This window comes from Nannospalax galili, unplaced genomic scaffold, assembly GCF_000622305.1.
Source record: "Nannospalax galili isolate Female #2095 unplaced genomic scaffold, S.galili_v1.0 scaffold653, whole genome shotgun sequence".
Classification (NCBI taxonomy): Eukaryota; Metazoa; Chordata; class Mammalia; order Rodentia; family Spalacidae; genus Nannospalax; species Nannospalax galili.
The window spans coordinates 2,820,938-2,839,168 of NW_008334077.1; the positions used below are offsets into that span (position 1 = coordinate 2,820,938).

The 18,231-nt window shown below is 49.1% G+C and overlaps 1 protein-coding gene across 4 annotated transcripts; it reads right to left on the reverse strand.

Annotated features, from left to right (window-relative positions):
* Positions 1-815: 815 nt before the first annotated feature.
* Positions 816-18,192, reverse strand: Klc4 (kinesin light chain 4). 4 transcript variants are annotated; one of them, XM_008829094.3, is made up of 17 exons: positions 18,055-18,192; positions 17,836-17,979; positions 15,517-15,794; positions 13,973-14,203; positions 11,797-11,878; positions 10,788-11,007; positions 10,260-10,347; positions 7,093-7,194; positions 6,744-6,917; positions 6,325-6,424; positions 6,090-6,142; positions 5,858-5,928; positions 5,498-5,606; positions 2,754-2,894; positions 2,371-2,486; positions 1,927-1,990; positions 816-1,267 (listed from the first exon to the last, which is right to left on the reverse strand). In XM_008829094.3, the coding sequence occupies exons 3-17, from the start codon at positions 15,772-15,774 to the stop codon at positions 1,217-1,219; spliced, it is 1,860 nt and encodes a 619-aa protein (XP_008827316.1). In that variant the 5' UTR covers positions 15,775-15,794; positions 17,836-17,979; positions 18,055-18,192; the 3' UTR covers positions 816-1,216. The 4 variants fall into 4 exon arrangements, with proteins under 4 accessions (XP_008827316.1, XP_008827315.1, XP_008827313.2 ...); XM_008829093.3 differs by having other exon boundaries at positions 15,517-15,799; XM_008829091.3 differs by lacking the exon at positions 17,836-17,979 and having other exon boundaries at positions 15,517-15,799; positions 18,055-18,141.
* Between the last annotated feature and the right edge of the window lie 39 nt (positions 18,193-18,231).

Here is an 18,231-nt window from a genome sequence, read left to right on the forward strand (position 1 = left end):
AACATGCTGCGGGAGACTTAAGCCAGCAGGGTGTCATTGGTGTCCCCAGATAGGATAACGTGGAGATACGGTGAAGCTCCAGAACAGATGTAGCAAGAGAAGGGGGAGGGGTGTGATTGGAGTCTGGTGTGGCACTAGACCAATCTGAACTCAAGGTAGAAACATACAGGGCTCTGAAAATCAGGCTGAGGGCTGTTAACCGGGCAAATTCATCCCAAGTCCATCTCCAGGCAGTCTGGGCTGTGTCAGAGCATGGCCAAATCTCCAGCTGTGGGGAGGCCCAGCACAGCCCTTGTTCCAGGCACCCCCATCCCCCAGCGCCACCCCCCCCCACATTCTTTCTTTGTTGTGAAAGCAGCAAGGGGTGTAGGAGGCGGGTCAGGAGGAGTCGGGCTTTAGAAGATGGGCCCCAGCTGCTGACAGGCCTCCAGGATATGCAAGAGAGGATGGATAGTGCCTTGTCCCCTTCTGGCTCTGGAGGGCCCCCCAGGCTTGCTTAGACCTCCCTTCCCCCAAGCAGCTGGGAGGAGAAAGGAAAGCCACAGAGGGCCTCACAGGCAGAAGTGGCGCCAGGACTCCAGGGTCCTGCCACATGGCCACCACATGTCCCTGACAACCCAGTCCTCAGCACCTTCTCCTTGGGTTGTGGGCCTCCTTCCTCAACCCCCAGATGCTTTCCTCCAGGCCCCACGGGAGAGGGCACAAACGGAGGAAGAGAGGAAAGATCCTAGAATTCAACAGCTCTGCTGCCCCATCCACCACTGCCCTCGCCCTTCTGTGAAGGGCCCCATGCTTCAGTCAGGACTCCAGCAGCAGAAAGTTTACCTGATTCTTTTATTTAAGAAAGAACAACGTGAAATACATGGACCTGATGTGAGGCAGCAGCGGGGAGGGAAGGAGAGGCCAGGACCAGGCAGCTTGACTGGCCAGCCCCAAACCCTCGGACAGAAAAGCTGGCAGCAGGCTGCATCCCTGACATGCACATCTGCTCCTAACTGACCCTGGATGCCTCAGAGCCAGCTACTCTAGAGGACCCCAAGGTAGAGTGAATCCAAGGTATCCTGAGGGCCCTTTGAAAGGGGGATTCCTGAGGAGAGAGCCGAGACCCTACAGGCGATAGCAGTCTTCCTGTAAACTACCCCCTCATCACAGTCCCACCTTGGGAATGCTGTGAGGACTGTGAGGGACCCAGCAGACCCAGGGAGTGGGTTGGATGTCAGCTGCTTGAAGAGAGGTTCATAGTGCTGGCACTGAGCCCCCGAGAGACCTGAAACAGATACCACCACCCATCAGCATGAGGAGCTCAGCCCCGTGAGAAAAGACTGTCTCCTGGAGTCCATCCATCCCACAGTTGCAGTGTACCCCTCAACCCAGGATGGAACCTATCACCTCAACCCCAAGCTTGGGGGCTTTGCTCAGTCTCTGCTGACATCTTCCTGAAGGCCACAGTCTGGTGGAGAAACTACCAGGAAGGGACACAAGAATATTGGTTTGGACTGTCCATGAGCTGACTTGAGAGGTTACTGCTATTAGAACAGCATTGCTGTTTTCTCTTCTTTTTCCTTCCTCACTGACTAATAAGTCCTCAAGAGAAGGAGTATGGCCACTGCAGAAGGAAGACCAACCAGTATCTCCAAATCATCCTTGAATTATTCATAATTCCAAAGTATCACTTCAGACAGCACAAATTGCTAGTCTACTCCCGATTAACTTGCTACTATGTCTGGCCTGAAACTGTCTCTTGGTGGCTACCATCCCCCAACACCATGCTGGAAGCCCCATTCCTGAAGGACTCCAATTTCCCAGGCCATCTTCTTCTCTGATGACCCTGGCTTTCCCTGGGCCTGTCGGGGCTTCCCACTGTGCTGGCTTCCCTGTCCCCCGCCCCACCAGCCTGCTCAGCACTGTACTCAGCACTGCTCTCACCTGGAGCGGAGCTGTACTGGGTTGATTCAAGTAGTTGAGGGAGGCTGCCCGCTTCATGTTGCTGCTACAAGGAAGAAAGAAAGAGCAAAGGCCTCCTCTCTTTGTCCTGAGTGGTCCTAAAGTGGCAGACCTCTTGAGCACAGCCACATGTGACACAGCCACATGAAGTAGAATTATTGCCTCCTCACAGTCTCTCCCTCTCCCTCTTCCTCTCCCCACCCCCACTCCCCTTGCGCACACCCCCACACACACACCCCAAGCACATACCAGGTGCCTCATCCCCTCAGCTACTATCATCCCCCACTGAGGCATCCATTCTGCCCAAACTGTTTCCATGGCCATCTCACTGTCCCTCCAAGACACCTCTTAGGGATCAGGAACTAAGAGGAACAGCAGGCAGCGGTTTACTTATCTACCTTACCATACCTCAACCTTATCATGTACCTGGAAGGCCGAGGCTCGGACCCTTGGAGCTTCCTCACCAGGAGTTCACTGCTTCTACGAAGGACATCCCGGATCTTGCCCAGAGAGCCACTTCTCTGAAGGGTCCCACTGCCATCCTAACAGAGAGATGGGCAGTGGAAACTAAAGAGATTCAATGTAGACTGGCTTCGGAGTCTTCTCTTGCCATTTATTCTGTACATGTCCCCTGTCCCCAAAGCCCGATTGAAAACAAGCATCTTGTCAAAAGCCAATTCCCAGCAATAGGCCTGAAGGGACAACATGCCTGCATCTCCTACACAAGCTGGAAAAAGGCAGACTCAGAGCCTCTCACCACAGCAAGAGAGGGCAGGAGAGACCAAGAAGCAATCAATGAGTAGACTTACCCCTGACCACTCCACAGCCACAGATGCATCTTCACCTCCCTCAAACTTGACGCTGTCCCCAGGGCCCTCCTGGGAGGCCCTTCTAGCCTCACCTTCCCCTAGCAGCTCTGCCACCTTGGTCTGGCTGATAGGGTCAGTACCCTGGAAGGAAAAGGAATGAGCTGGGACTCCTATTCCTGGCCTCCCCAGGATGTGGCTTTCAGTCTTTTTTTCCTGCATCATCCACTGCAAGGACAGCATTTCTCCTCATTGTGCCCCACTTATACAACCACTAGGCAGTATTCACCCTGTCTAAGTGAAGTGCATACCTACACAGACACACATGAAAGGACTCCATGTCCTACTAATCAGTTGAGACCCGTAATTTGAGAAATTCTGACTTAGGTCTCTCCTCAACCTCACCTCCTTCACCCATACCACCCACATGATAGGGAGGAGTTGCCCCTCTATGGCCCCAGTTAATAAAGGCTATTTTGTTTATGTGTATTCCTATACATTATGTGTGTAGGCCAGAGGTCGATGTCAGGCTTCTTTGATTGCTCTCTTTCTAACCTATTTATTTATTTTACATGTATGAGTGTTTGCCTGCATGTATTTAAGTGTACCTGTGTCATGAAATGCCTGCAGAGGCCAGAAAGGGGGGGGGGGTTATTAGCCACCATATGGGTTCTAGGAACCAAACCCAAGTCCTCTGCAAGAGCTGCCAGTGCTCTTAACCAGCCCCCTCTACCTTATTTTCTGAGACAGGGTCTCCCACTGAACCTAAGAGTTTGCCATTTGACTAGACAGGTTGACCAGCAAATCCCAAGAATCTTCCTGTCTTTGGCTCCCCAACTCAAGTCCTCATATTTTACTGACAAGAACTTTAATGACTAAGCCATTTCCCCAGCCCCCCCAATTTGATTTATTATTGTGTATGATGGGGGTACACACATGTGGCATCCCACATTTGTGGAGGTTGGAGGATTAACTTCATGGAGTCAGCTCTCTCCTTCTACCTTTAAAAAAAGGGGGGGCAGGGGGAGGCTAGAGAGATGGCTCAGCAGTTAAGAGCACTGGCTGCTCTTGCAGAGGATCCAGGTTTGATTCCCAGCACCCATATGGCGGCTAAGAACTGTCCTTAACTCCAGTTCCATGGGAATCTGATGCCCCCTTCTGGCCTCCACGGCATTACATGACTCAGATGCACTCATGCAGGAAATACACTCATATACATAAAATAAAAATAGTACATAAGGGGGCTGGAGAGATGGCTCAGTAGTTAAGAGCACTGACTGCTCTTGCAGAGGACCCAGGTTCGATTCCCAGCACCCACATGGCGGCTATGAACCGTCCTTAACTCCAGGTCCAGGGGAATCCGAAGCCCTCTTCTGACCTCCACAGCATTGCACGACACAGATGTACTCACATACATGCAGGCAATACACTCATACACATAAAATAAAAAAATAATAAAATATTTTTAAAAAATAATAAGATAAATTTTTCTTATTGCCTTTTTGAGACAAGGTCTCCCTGTAGCCCTAGTTGACCTGGAACTCGCTATGTAGACCAGGTTGGCCTGGAACTCACAGATATCTACCCGCCTCTGCCTCCCAAGTGCTGGAATTAAAGATGTGCACCACCATGCCCAGCAATAAATAAGATTAAAAAATATTTTTTTAAGGCCTGGTGAAATGGCTCAGTGGTTAAGAGCACTGGCTGCTTTTGCAGAGGACCCTGGTTCAGTCCCAGCACCCATATGATGGCTAACAACCATCCATAACTCCAATTCCAGGGGGATTCAGTGCCCTCTTTTTTTTTTTTGGTCTTTTTGAGACAGGGTTTCCCTGTAGCCCCAGCTGTCCTGGAACTCACTATGTGGACCAGGCTGGCCTTGAACTCAGAGATCCGCCTGCCTCTGTCTCCAGAATGCTGGGATTAAAGGCATGCACCACCACACCCGGCCTACTGCACAACACAGGTGTACTTATACTTCATACATGCAAAACACTCATACACACACATAAATTTTTAAAAGACTGATTTTATTATTTATGTGTATATGCACATGTGTGTAGGTGCCTATGGAGGCCAGAAAAGGGCATCAGATCTCCAAGAGCTGGAATTACAGTGGTTGTGAGCTACCCAGTGTGGGTGCTAAGAACCTAACTCAGATCCTCTGGAAGAGCAGCAAGTGCCTTTACCCACTGAGCCATCTACTGGCACTGTTTTGTTTTGTTTTGTTTTGTTTTGTTTTGTTTTGTTTTGTTTTGAGACAGACCTTACTCTGAAGCCCAGGCTAGCCTCAAACTCATAGTAATTCTTCTGCCACAGCTGCCTGAATGCTAGGATTACAGGCATGAGCCACCATGCCCAGCTTTGAAAGGAATCTTGAACTTGGCATTCTGACACAAGGGGCAAGTCTGGAGTGAAATCATGCTTAGAAACCCCACCACAGACACAAGACTGCCTCACCTTCCTCTCCCTCCTGTCTACCCTATCAGCTTTTCAGGTTATTCTCAACACAGTCACAGAAACTCCTCATCAGTCCCTGTCCCCAGGCCCTTCCTTCTTGACCCTTCTACTCTGGGATTATGTTTTTATTTTTGTTTCGAACAGGATCTTGCTAAGTAATCAGGGCTGGCCTGGACCTCAATATGTAGACTAGGCTGGCCTCAAATTTGCAGTGATCTGCTAGCCCCTGCCTCCTGAGTGCCAGGATCACAGAGATGCACCACTACCCCACAGTATGGGTTTCTGACCTGTTTCCGGGATCGCAGGGCACATTCCTCCAGGGTCTCGGCTGCCTCCAGCTTCCCCTGGCGCCTGTACAGAGCTCCTAGGTTTCTCAGAGTAGTGTTCACTGTGGGGCTGCAGGAGTGAGGACAGGAAGGCAGAGAATGATTCAGAAAAGGAGTGCTGAGGGCATAGCTTGATGGTAGAGCACTTGCCTAGCATGCACAAGGCCCTGGGATCATCCTAAGCACCACAATAAAACAACAGAAAAGACAGGAGGGGGGCAGAAATAAAGTTGAGGCAAAGTCAAAGGGAAGATGGCTCTGGGATCAGGGCTTGGGACAAAGGAGCATCAGAGGCCAAACCGCTGATCCCTAGCAGCTCACCTGCTCACTTTGCAGGCCTTGTACCAGCCTCCATACTCTGCATAGGGTGTGCTGCCCTCATGGTGCCGGCTCTGTACATAAGAGAACAGAGATGCTGGGAGGCTAAGATGCAGGCTGGGTTAGGAAAGGCACTATGCATCTGGGGTTGGGGCAGGAAGTGAGGAGCTAGGCTAACACAAGGATCAAGACAGAAGCCCAGCCTTGGGCTTCCCAGGCTGGGTCCCCCACTCACTCTGCTCATCTCCTCCCGCTCCTCGGCATGCATCCAGATGGGCTTGTGGTCATCTGGGGATGATACATTGAATGAGGAGGTAAGAGAATGGATCCAGATAGTATGTGGGGAGCCAGCACCCATAGGCCAACAGGGCTAGACTAAAGGGGTCTAGCTATCCCCTTTAGACCCCACATTTGGTCTACATTCCCCCCCCACACCCCTACTCTATCCTCTCCCCAGACCTCACACTCACCATCCACAGGCCCAAACTCCTGTACGTGGGCTCGGGTCAGGATCTCTTTGTATAGAGTCTCAGCCTCGGCATATTTGCCCTGTTTTAGGTAGCAGGAAGCCTGGGAGGCAGGACAACAAAAATACAGAATCAAGAGATGGAGGGACACAGGTCTTAACCAGATTCAGGGAGTTCTACTTCTTGGTGTCTTTCCCCAGAGACCTTCTTCATACAGCCTTTTCTAGCTTCTACATGAAAATTATTCCCACCAGGATCTCAAACTTCTGCCAGTAGAACAAAACAGACCCTTTGTCATAGAGGCAGCCCCAGAGTTAGGCACGAAGTTGGCAAAAGGAATGTGTTCCATTCTGACTCTTTCCAAATCCAGGACCCAGGTGGCCTTTCCCTCCTTCCACCCACCTTGTCCCTTCCTCCCTTACCAGGTTGTTCTTGGTCCGAGCTACATTAGGGTTGTCTGGCCCCAGCTGCCCCTCATAGATGGCCAGTGCCCGCTGGTAATAGCGTTCCACAGCATCGTATTTGCCCTGGTTTTGGCAAAGTAGGGCCAAGTTGTTCAGCTGCTTTGCCACATCTGGGTGGTCAGTGCCCAGGACCTGAGGAAGAGCAGAGGACTAGATAAATGACTGTGACTATGTGCGTACATGCACATGGGGAGCAGAAGGAACAGAAGGAACAAGGTAGAGAGACAGAAGTCAGAATAAAAACGGGGAGGGGAGACAGAGGAGTCCTGAGGAGGGGGACAGGATGGATGACAGGGACGATGCATACCTTTTCTCGGATCTCAAGTGCCCGCTGGCACAGTGGCTCTGCCTCCTTGTATTTGCCCCTTTTACCATACAGCACAGCCAGATTGTTGAGTGTGGCAGCCACCTGCAAAGGAAGGCCGAGCCCCATCAAACACCTATGCTGCAAAGGCAAGGAAACTGAAGCTTCCTCTGTGCACAGCAGGGCCCAGGACAACATCAAGATATGTGGACTGGGGGCTGGTGAGATGGTTCAGTGGGTAAAAGCATTTGCTGCCAAGCCTGAGGACCTGGGTTCATGATGAGGGAGAGAACTAACTCCAGCAAGTTGTCCTCTGACTTCTGGATCTCTCTCTCTTTCTCCCTCCCTCCCTCCCTCTCTCTCTTTCTCTCTCACATACACAGACACACAGACACACAGACATACAGACACATACACAAAATGTAATGTTAAAAAAAAAAAAGAAAGAGAGAGGGGCTCTGCCACCAGAGCCTGAGGCTGGCTGGGAAAAGCAGAAACTACAAACAGGATGGCTGGGGCTCTAAGGGGTAGTATTGCCCTCTAGAGGGATTTTTAGAAATTCTGAAGGTGATTTTTAGATTGCAATACAGCCATGGGAAGGCAAGAAAGCTGTGCACGTGTGGTGCAGCTCTGGCAACTTCTGAATGTCCTGCCAGACAGTCAAGCACTGAGTAGAGGTGCTGACTCTTCATTGGGTAGGTGTCAAGATACGAGATGGGTCAAGAGATGCATCATCCCTGCCAATGAAACACTGCCTCATATGGGAATTATTTTCACAGGTCAGCTCACTTCCAAAAACTACGTCATATTTTATTTTTCCATTTTTTCCCATATTTTATTTTCCCATATTTTATTCTCCATTATATACCCTGGCATCTGTCCCTACTCATAGTTATTTCTAGAACTCTCTATTTTTTTTAGTTTTATTATTTTTATTGTATGTGTATGCATGTATTGCCTGCATGTAGGTAAGTGCACTCATGTCTTGCAATGCCCGTGGAGGTCAGAAGAGGCTGTCTGATCCCCTGGGACTGGAGTTATGAATAGTTGTTAGCTGTCATGTGGGTGCTGGGATTCGAACCTGGGTCTTCTGCAAGAACAGTCAGTGTTCTTAACCACTGAGCCATCTCTCCAGCCCCAAGAACTCTTTATTTTTACTTACATTTATTTTTGTGTGTGCACACACACATGTGCACACCACAGCATGCATACACACGTGTGCACACCACAGCATGCATATGGAGGTCAGAAGACAACTTGCAGGAGTTGGTTCTCTCCTTTTACCATATGGGTCCTGGGACTGAACTCAGGTCGCCAAGCTTGCCAGTAGATATCACCCACTGAGCCATCTTGCCAGCCCATATTTCTAGAACTGTTTCTCTCTCTCTCTCTCTCTCTCTCTCTCTCTCTCTCTCTCTCTCTCTCTCTCTCTCTCTTTGGTCTTTTTGAGACAGGGTCTCCCTGTAGCCCAGGTTGTCCTGGAATTCACTATGTAGACCAGGCTGGCCTTGAACTCACAGAGATCCACCTGCCTCTGCCTCCTGAGTGCTGGGAGATTAAAGGCGTGCACCACCATGCCTGGCATTCTTTTTTAAAATTTGTATTTATTATTTTATGTGTATGAGCGTATTGCCTATATGTGTGTTAAGTGCACCCATGTTGTGCAGTGTCTGTGGAGGTCAGAAGGGGGTGTCTGATCCCCTGGAACTGGAGTTATGGACAATTGTTAGCTGCCATGTGGGTACTGGGAATCAAACCCAGGATCCTCTGCAAGAGCAGTCCATGCTCTTAACCACTGAGCCATATTCCCAGCCCCACTGTTTCTCTTTTATACATATAAACATGATCTGTGATTATTTATAATAATTATGTTTTTCTTGCTTTTGTTTTTGAGACATAGTCTCCTATAGCTTTGGCTAGCCTGGAACTTACTATGCAGATAGACCAGTCTGGCCTCAATGAGATCCATCCATCTCAGCCTCCCAAGTGCTGGGATTAAAGGCATGTGCCATTGCTTCCAGTGTGTAATACTGTATTCTAATAAAGGATCCACCCATAATTACTTCATTTTTAGTGCTTTTTACATATGATAAATAGTTCACCTGTCTTAATTCTTCTATAATAAATCCAAAGGTCATTCAATATCAAGATTACCTTATGTTCCCAGCATAGTTGTGTTCAGATATTATTGTATAGTATTTATCTTATATACTTTCTGTGATTATAATTTACTTTTCATATCTTTTATAATTATTATAATGTCCTATTAATTTTTTGGAAATCATAAAGATAGGAGATAATATTTATAAATTCAACTTCAGAAAAATATTCACCATCAAAAATGAGTTAGGTGTAGTGATGCATACCTTTAATCCCAGGACTAGGGAGGCAGAGGCAGAGACAGGTAGATCTACAGCTTGGTCTACATACAAGTTCCAGACTAGCTGGGGCTACAGAGAGACCCTGTCTCAACCCGTCCCAGAGAGAGAGAGCATTAATGGGGACTGGAGAGATGGCCTAGTAGTAGAGAGCTCTTGCAGAAGACCTAGGTTCAGTTCCCAGTAGTCACATGGCAGCTAACAATTGCATGACACAGGTGTACTTACATATATGCAGTTGAAACACTCATACACATTAAATAAAAATAAATTCCCCCCCAAATTTTAAAATAATAAAAAAAAATTTTTTTGGTCTTTTTGAGACAGGGTCTCCCTGTGGCCCCAGCTGTCCTGGAACTCACTATGTAGACCAGGCTGACCTTGAACTCACAGAGATCCGCCTGCCTCTGCCTCCCAAGTGCTGGGATTAAAGGCGTGAGCCACCACGCCCAGCAAAAATTTAAAAATAAATAAAATAGTTACTGGGGAAAGGAAGACAAGAAATGGAAGCAAGAAGGAAAAAAACCAAAGTATATCACATACATGCATGAAATGCCATGACTGAACCCATTATTTTGTACACTAATAAAAATGTAAAAAACAAAAAGAAGTCATTGAGTCTGAAAGAATCTAGAACCACTGAGTTCCCTAGCAGAGTCAGAAAGAAAGGAGTGCTCATGTCTCCTGCATAAGCAGCTGTGGTGAGTGGACCAAGGGCAGTACACTGAGGGGATTCAGCACAGCAGGGACAAGAGAATAATGAGAAACAGGAAAAGGGCCAGGAATACTGACAGCGGGGTGGTCCCGGCCCAGGGTGCTCTCTCGAATGCTCAGGGCATCATTCAGCAGATGGGCAGCTTCTTTGTACTTATTCTGGTCCCTGGAAGAAAAACAAAAGTGACAGGTGTCATCATGAACTCTGTCCCCAGGCTAGCTCCTCCTCTTTGGGAGGACTGGGATACACTTAAAGACTGGGAGGTTCCCTGAAGCCAGAAAGCCTGGTGGAGCACGAAGAGAGCATCACTGACACACTCCCACAGCTGCAGAATGTGGTTATCCCAAGAGGAATCTACAAGTCTTAGGAAGCAAGACATAGAAACAGAGAAAAAGATAAACACTCTCCAGAGATCAGAGAAACAAAAAGCCTGAGAGATGGGCGTTCTCTGAGGTCAAGGGTTTAGGATTGAAAATATGTGGGTTCTGGTACCTTTGCAGGGTACATCTCAGAGACCCAGCAGAAAGGGGAGGTGCCCCGGGAGTCAAAGCAGGAGGAGGTGGGCATGCGGGCTATTCTGGATGATGGAGGAGGGCAGTGCTTACCGATACACCAAAGCGAGGATGTTGAGCATAGTAGCAACATCAGGGTGGCCACGGCCAGATGTGCGCTCCAGGTCCTCTAGCGCCTGCTTGCAGAGTGGCACGGCTACCTCGTAGCGACCCTGGGCTGCATACTGGATGACCAGGTTGTGCAGGGTCCGCAACCTTGCTGGGATCTCATATCCGCCCTGCTGGGCTGCTGTAGCACCCTGGCCACGAGACACTAACACATCCCAAAAAGGACAGGACATTTCCTCAGCCAGGACTCTTCCTCTCCCTACCCTACCTGCCCTACTGCCTGCCCTACCCTCTGCCCACCCTTTGTCTCTCTGCTGCCCCCAACCAGGCTCTCAAAGGAGACTTGATGCCACTGCTATTATTTTATCCACTCTCTTGCACATGTGTCTATCACAATCCTATTTGCTCTCTCAGTCATTTATTCATTCAACTAACGTTTACCCAATAAACATGAACTAGCAACGCCCAGCAGTGCAGAGGTAGGAAAGACTTGGTTCTTTTGCTTGAAGAGGAAAGGGTTATTCTCCACTAGACTGTGAACTTATTGGTGAGTCCAGTGTTACTTTCATCTTGGTATTCCTGGCACATGGCATATAGTAAGTATCGAATAAATGTTCAGGAGGGGCCAGAGGGATGGATCAGCGGTCAAGAGCACTTGCTACTCTGGGAGACGATCTGGGTTTTGTCCCCAGCACCCACATGGCACCTGTAACTTCAGTTCCAGGGGATCCAACACCCTCTTTTGGCCTCCACAGGCACCAGGCACGTATGTGGTACACATCATACATGCTGGCAAATGCTCATGCACATAAAAAGATGTGAGTGAGTATAGGGGAGGCTGAGGAAATCAAGTTAAAGCCTGGAGCCTGTCCCATTTCCAAAGGACATGGAGAATTATTTCTGAATGGAGAAGATCCTATGCACAGAGTGGGTCACTGCTGGACCCAGCCTCCTGCTGTTGCTCATCACCCTCCAACCCCAGAGGCAGACTCACAGCCATTACTAGAGTCCTCTTCCTCTTCATTGGGGAAGAGGTCATCTAGCGAATCCTTGGTGGCATCTCCCTCCTTCTCCTCCTGGAAGGAAAGGCACAGCATAGCAGGCCCCAGTGGCCTCTTAAAGGGTTTCTCTAAGCCACAAAAATCACTAACATATGGGGCCCAAGAAAAGATCCTTGTTTCAGCCTCCACCTCTGGACAGCCAAGTCCAGAGCTTGAGTCAGCCAAGCTCAGGTCTCTTGTTTGTAAAAGCCAGAGATGCCTTGGACAAAATCTCATGACTTTCCTTTTTCCTTTCACATCCACAAAGTTCCCTTCCTCACACCCTCATTCCCCAACCCCCCATCTCTAGCACTCACCTCTTGTAATTATAGCCCCATGCTGATCTCTGCATGTTTACATTGATTATATGTCTGTCCTGTCTCTCCTGAGGGGAAGGAGTGTGTCTGATCTTATTGACACGTACCCAGTGTCTAGCTCAGCCTTGTGCCTGCCATCTGCCTCTACTCACCCTGTACTTGGGGCCTAGCCCTTACTGTCTAACCTATTTCCACACTGGAAAAAATGGGCTTTTCTCCATCAGGGATAACAGCCTTATACATAGACTTCCAACTCTCCTACCAGCTTCCACAGTGTGACCCAGGCAAATCATCTCATTTTCCCTGGGATGGGTCAGCTCTGTAACCCTGGAGTCTTACCTGTGATACCTTCCTCAAGCTTAGAAAGCTCCTCTTTCCCCATATCATCTGCCAAAATCCAGGCCAATTTCCAACCCATTCAAATGAACATTTCAACCTGCTACCCAATTCTGTACCCTACCTCCTCTGAACTGTCTTGGACCAGCCTAGCTCTCAGGGACTCAGGCACATGGAGTTCCCTCTAAAAGGAACTATTCATCCAGGCTGCTCACTTGCTGCTTTGCCTTGTCACATACATGTTCTTATGTATAAGCTTAGCTCCCTACAGATACACTATAAACTTGGGAAGGCAGGAACTTTTGATAGATCTTAATATCTCCTCTATAAGGCACATAAACACCTCTTCTGTGAATATGGGATTTCACAGTTTGAGAGCAAATTTTTAAGGGGGTTGTCTTTTGCTTAAAATGGCTATGTGGGGCTGTAGAGATGCCTCAGCAGTTAAGAGTACTGGTTGCAGCCAGGCATGGTGGTGCACACTTTTAATTCCAGCACTCAGGAGGCAGAGGGGTCTCTATGAGTTCAAGGTCAGCCTGGTCTACATAGTGAGTTCCAGGCTAGCTGGAGTTTCAGCAGACCCTGTCTTAAAAAAAAAAAAAAAAAGAGTACTGGTAGCTCTTGGAGATGACCTGGGTTCGATTCCCAGCACCCACGTGGCAGCTAACAACCGTCTATAGCTCCAGTTCCAGGAAATACAACGCCCTCTTCTGACATCCTCAGGTACTGCATGACACAGGTGCACCTGCATGCAGGCAATACACTCATACACATAAAATTAAATTAAAATGAATAAAATATTTAAAATGGGCTATGCTTTCCCTAACTGTACAACTTAGGCTTCTGGGGTAGAATTTGTCCATTTGCTTTCTTTCTCCCTTCACAAACCTGTAACTGTGAGAAAAGGAACTGTCCATCCTATTCATCAGGGGTACACAGGGCCTAGTACATGCGGGCATTTAACTAAATGCTGATTGAACAAGTCAAGATTGTTTCCCATTTGTTGGAGTCAGTATCAAGACTAAAAGTGGCCAGGCGTGGTGGCACAGACCTTTAGTCCCAGCACTAGGGAGGCAGAGGCAGGTGGGTCCCTCTGAGATCAAGGCTAGTCTGGTTTCCATAGCGAGTTCCAGGCCAGTTGGGGATACAAAGAAAAAAAAAAAAAAAAAATGGATCTCTGTGAGTTCGAGGCCAGCCTGGTCACCATAGTGAATCCAGGACAGCTGGGGCTATAGGGAGACCCTGTCTCAAAAAGAGCAAAAAATAAATAAATAAATAAATAAATAAATAAATAAATAAATAAAGGGCTGGTCATAGGGTGTAGTGGCACATGCCTTCAGTCCCAGCATTCAGGAAGCAGAGGGATCTCTGTGAGTTTGAATCTAGTCTGGTCTGCTCATCCAAGGATGATGGAGTATCTGCCCTGATTGTGGTCCCAGCTGCCTCTCCCCAACAAACCCTGCCTGTGCATGCTCACCGTACTGTGCCCATCCTCATCATACTGCCGTAGCTGCCCCAGGAACTCTAGGTGCTTCTTTTCCTCCTCCAGTTGAGCCACTGCCTGCTCGCTGCGTTGTAGCCGCTGCTGAGTGCCTGCCAGCTCATCCCGGAGCCACTGGTTCTCCTGGCACAGTCGCCGTACCTGAGCACGCAGCTTCTGCTTCTCTGACTCCACTGTGCTCAGGTGGCTGGCAAGAGCCAGCATCACCTAGGTAGGAACATCATGTGAGCTCCAGTGTCTGGGTAAGAGCATTCAGGGACAGGTGGTGATCGGGGAGAGAGGACAGAGTAGCAATGGCCCTACCATCAAAAGGTGCTCTGGATCCCATCTTTTACCACCTCCACTGCCACTACCAGAGGCCAAACCGATTCCTATCAGATCACTGCAATAGCCTCTTCCTTGGTCTCTGGTTTCTGCCCTTATTGTCTAGTTTACTCTCAACTCAGTAGGCAGATGATTTCAAGTTGAACCTCATCATTCTTCAAAACATCCCAACAGTTCCTATCTCTCTCAGAATAAAAGCCAAGTCCTTATGACAGCCAACCAGTTCCAGGTCCATGTGATCTGCATCCTCCAATGCTATCCCCCCTCATGCTTACTGTTCTACTTTGTTTCCCCTTGTTCTGGTTTGTTTCTCCATTGCTGTGACAAAACACTCTGACCACCAACAACTTGGGGAGGAAAGGGACATCTCCCGGGTCACAGTTCATCCAGGAGCCCAAGGTCAGGAACCTGGAGGCAGGAGCTGGAGCACAGGCCATAGAGGAATGCTGCTTACTGGCTTGCTCCCCTGGCCCCTGCTCAGCCTGCTTTCTTATGCAACACAGGCCCACCTGCCCAGGGGTGGCACCACCCACAGTAGGCTGAGCCCTCCCACATCACTCATCAAGAAGATGTCCTTCAGACATGGCCACAGGCCAGTCCAATAGAGGAAATTCCCCAATTGTGGCTCCCTCAACCCAGGTGTGTCAACTTGACACTAAAGCTATCCAGCCCACCCCTTGTTCACCATTCACTCTGCTGAAAGGCACACTGGCCCCTGGCTATTCACTGAAATTGCCAGCCAGCCTTTGCAGTTGGTCCCTCTGTTTAAGACACTCTTCCTTTTTTACTGCATAGTTCATTTCCTCGCCTTCAAATCTGTGCTCAAATGTCACCTTTTGAGTGAAGACTTTTATGACCCCTCTATCTTAAATTGCACCTCTCTCCATACTTCTGTTTTATTTTTATCTTTTTATCCTTAGCAATTATCACTCTGACAGTGAATCATTTACTTATTTACTTGCATACTGTCTCTTCCAACCTATAATATCAGCTCCAAGATGGCAAAGGATTTTACCGCTGTGTTCTATGATACATTACCAGTGCTCAGAAGAGTTCCCAGTACACAATAGGCACTTAATAGATACTTAGTGAATGAGTGAATACAAGTGCCTAGGACAAGGTGATCCCAAATGTGCAATCCCACAACTGAGCCTCTATGTACCCTTGACCACTTGGCAGCACCTCTGTTCTCTTACCTGGGCCTCACTCAGTCCCAGTTCAATGTTCTCCATAGACTGTCGAAGCTGACGTGCCTTCTCATGAACCAGCCCTTCCTCATGGCCTCCCTGCTGTAGACACTCAATGGTGTGGGATAAGCTTTGCAGCACAGCCTGATGTTCACTATGTAGGGCCTCCAGCCCTTGGCTCACCAGCCTGGTACTGCCCAAGATCTCCTCTTGGCTGAGCCGGTGCCCTGTGGGCTCATCCCGCTGCCCCAACACTAGGCCTGACATCCTGGCCAGGGGGGTCTTGCCTGGACTAGAAAGAAACCAGAGTTCAGCTGGGTAAAAATGAAAGACATGCTAAGCACATTTCTTAGAAGGCGGTGAAAGCTGAGTGTGGTGGTGCATGCCTTTAATCAGCACTCAGGAGATAGAGGCAGGCAGATTTCTGTGAGATTGAGGCCTTCATGGGCACTACATACATACCAGTAAACATACCAGCAATCAAAACACTTGGACAAATAAAAATAAATAAATCACTTAAAAAAAAATAAAAGATGCTGGGGATCCAAGTGAAGAGACAAGAGTATGGGGGGAATAGCGAGATGGCTCAGCAGTTAAGAACACTGGCTGCTCTTGTAGAGGACCTGAATTCCAGTTCCCAGCACCCACACGTTGGCTAACAACCACCTGGAACACCAGTTCCCAGTGATCAGACGCCCTCTTCTGGCTTCCACTGGCATTGTATGCACATGGTGCACTTATATACATGCAGGAAAACACTCATACATATAAAATAAAAATAAACTTTAAAAAAGACAAGAGCCGGGAGTGGTGGCGCATGCCTTTAATCCCAGCACTTGGGAGGCAGGCGGATCTCTGTGAGTTCAAGGCCAGCCTGGTCTACATAGTGAGTTCCAGGACAGCTGGGACTACCGGGAGACCCTGTCTCAAAAGACCAAAAAGAAAGAGACAAGAGTATGGGAAAGCCTGTGGCTAAGTCGGAGAAAGATAATGACCATATAAGGTCTGTACCACTAAACGTAAAGCTAAGGTGGGAAAAGAACTGACTTAAATGAAGAAAATCTGTAGAAGGAACAAACGTGTTTAGAGAGCTAACAGAAGAATTTAGGACTTGAGCATGGGTTACAAAAAAGAAGCAGGGAAGGCCAGGCGTGGTGGCGCACGCCTTTAATCCCAGCACTCAGGAGGCAGAGGCAGGTGGATCTCTGTGAGTTCAAGGCCAGCCTGGTCTACACAGTTCCAGGACAGCTGGGGCTACAGGGAGACCTTGTCTCAAAAAAGCCAAAAAAAAAAAAAAAGAAGAAGAAGCAGGGGATCAGGGGCATTGTAGGGATGACAGAGAGAATACAAAGGAACTGTGCAGAAAACAGTGAAGACTAAGGTGTGTAAGTGTATGGGGGGGGAGATAAAAGAGAAGCCCTCACTACAGGGCACAGATGATGAGGGCTCCAGAAGGTTCAAGGTCTTCAGGGTGTGTCACACACCAGACAACCCACCGAACGACTGAGCCCAGCATCTCCAAACCTGGTTAGCCTTGTCCCTTTCTAACTAACCTTCAGACCATACTTTCCACCCCCCAGGACTCAAGCTGTGTTTCTACTTCCTCAAACCCATCTCAATTTTCATCGTTGACGTCCCCTTACCTGTGTAAAGAGCAGAGCCTCTGGTTGCCCACAGCTCCCAGGCCTGAGTGGGGAAGAAGGAGGACCTGCCCTGCCCAAAGTCCAGAAGTCCGGCAGTCCCTCCCCTTCTCTCCCACTTCACAGCTACCCAGAGGACCTGGCACACAGCCACACCCAGGGACAAACACCCTCCCTCCTTCTGCCTGCAGGTTCTTCTGAAACTACCAATGTCCCTCCTTCTTCCTCAATGCAGTCTCCCCAATCCAGGCCTGAAGGAGCTACTTTTTCCCAACAAGGGAATGAAAGATTGATTTAATCAGAGACCTGTGGCAAGGGGTGTGACTGGGAAAGGCTGGGAAGGGAGACCCGGTCATTCCTAGGCTGCTTAGGATTCCCATCTGGGTTACTGCAATAGCCTCCTTTCATGGCTTTGTCTGTCAAGATCACCTAGTAACAAGCACCTAATGTGCCTCCCAAGTGCCGGATGGCGCAGAAGTAGCCTATCTGCTGAACACTGCGAGGTCACAAAAGGCGCTGGGAGCTGATCACCCTGACCTGGGTCTGCAGCACCGCAGTGTGGAGGATTGCTAACCTGCCCTGAGGCCCAGGGTATGGACAGAGTGAGACTGGCAGGGACCCAAGATGGAAAGTGTGGGTGAAGGCAGAGTCTCCAGGAAGAGACCACAGCGGACAAGCCCGAGGTCACCTGTACAGCCACCGCGCAGGGGGCGGGGCAAGCCGTCAGTCCCTCGGTCCGTCTGGATGCCGAGGGGCGGGGAAGAATCGCGGGGGGCGGAGTTTTTGAGTCAGTCTGGAGTTTTGTGAGGTTGGTCGGAAGTGATTTATTCATCTATCCGGGAGAACAGGAATAAGAATTGGTGGGACCCTTAATCCTCAGCCCCCAGGGGTACTTGCAAAGACTCACCTGCAGTCTGTCGGTCTGCCTGTCGCCTTGGTTGGTACTGCCCCTTTAAATCCATCATGGCTGCCGCTCGAGGCAATTGTTTTGACGGCTCTGAGGGGCGGGGCCGGATCACCGGTCACGTAACTGTAGCAAACCACCGCCCCCCCACCCCGCATGATTGGTTGAAGCTTCGCTCAA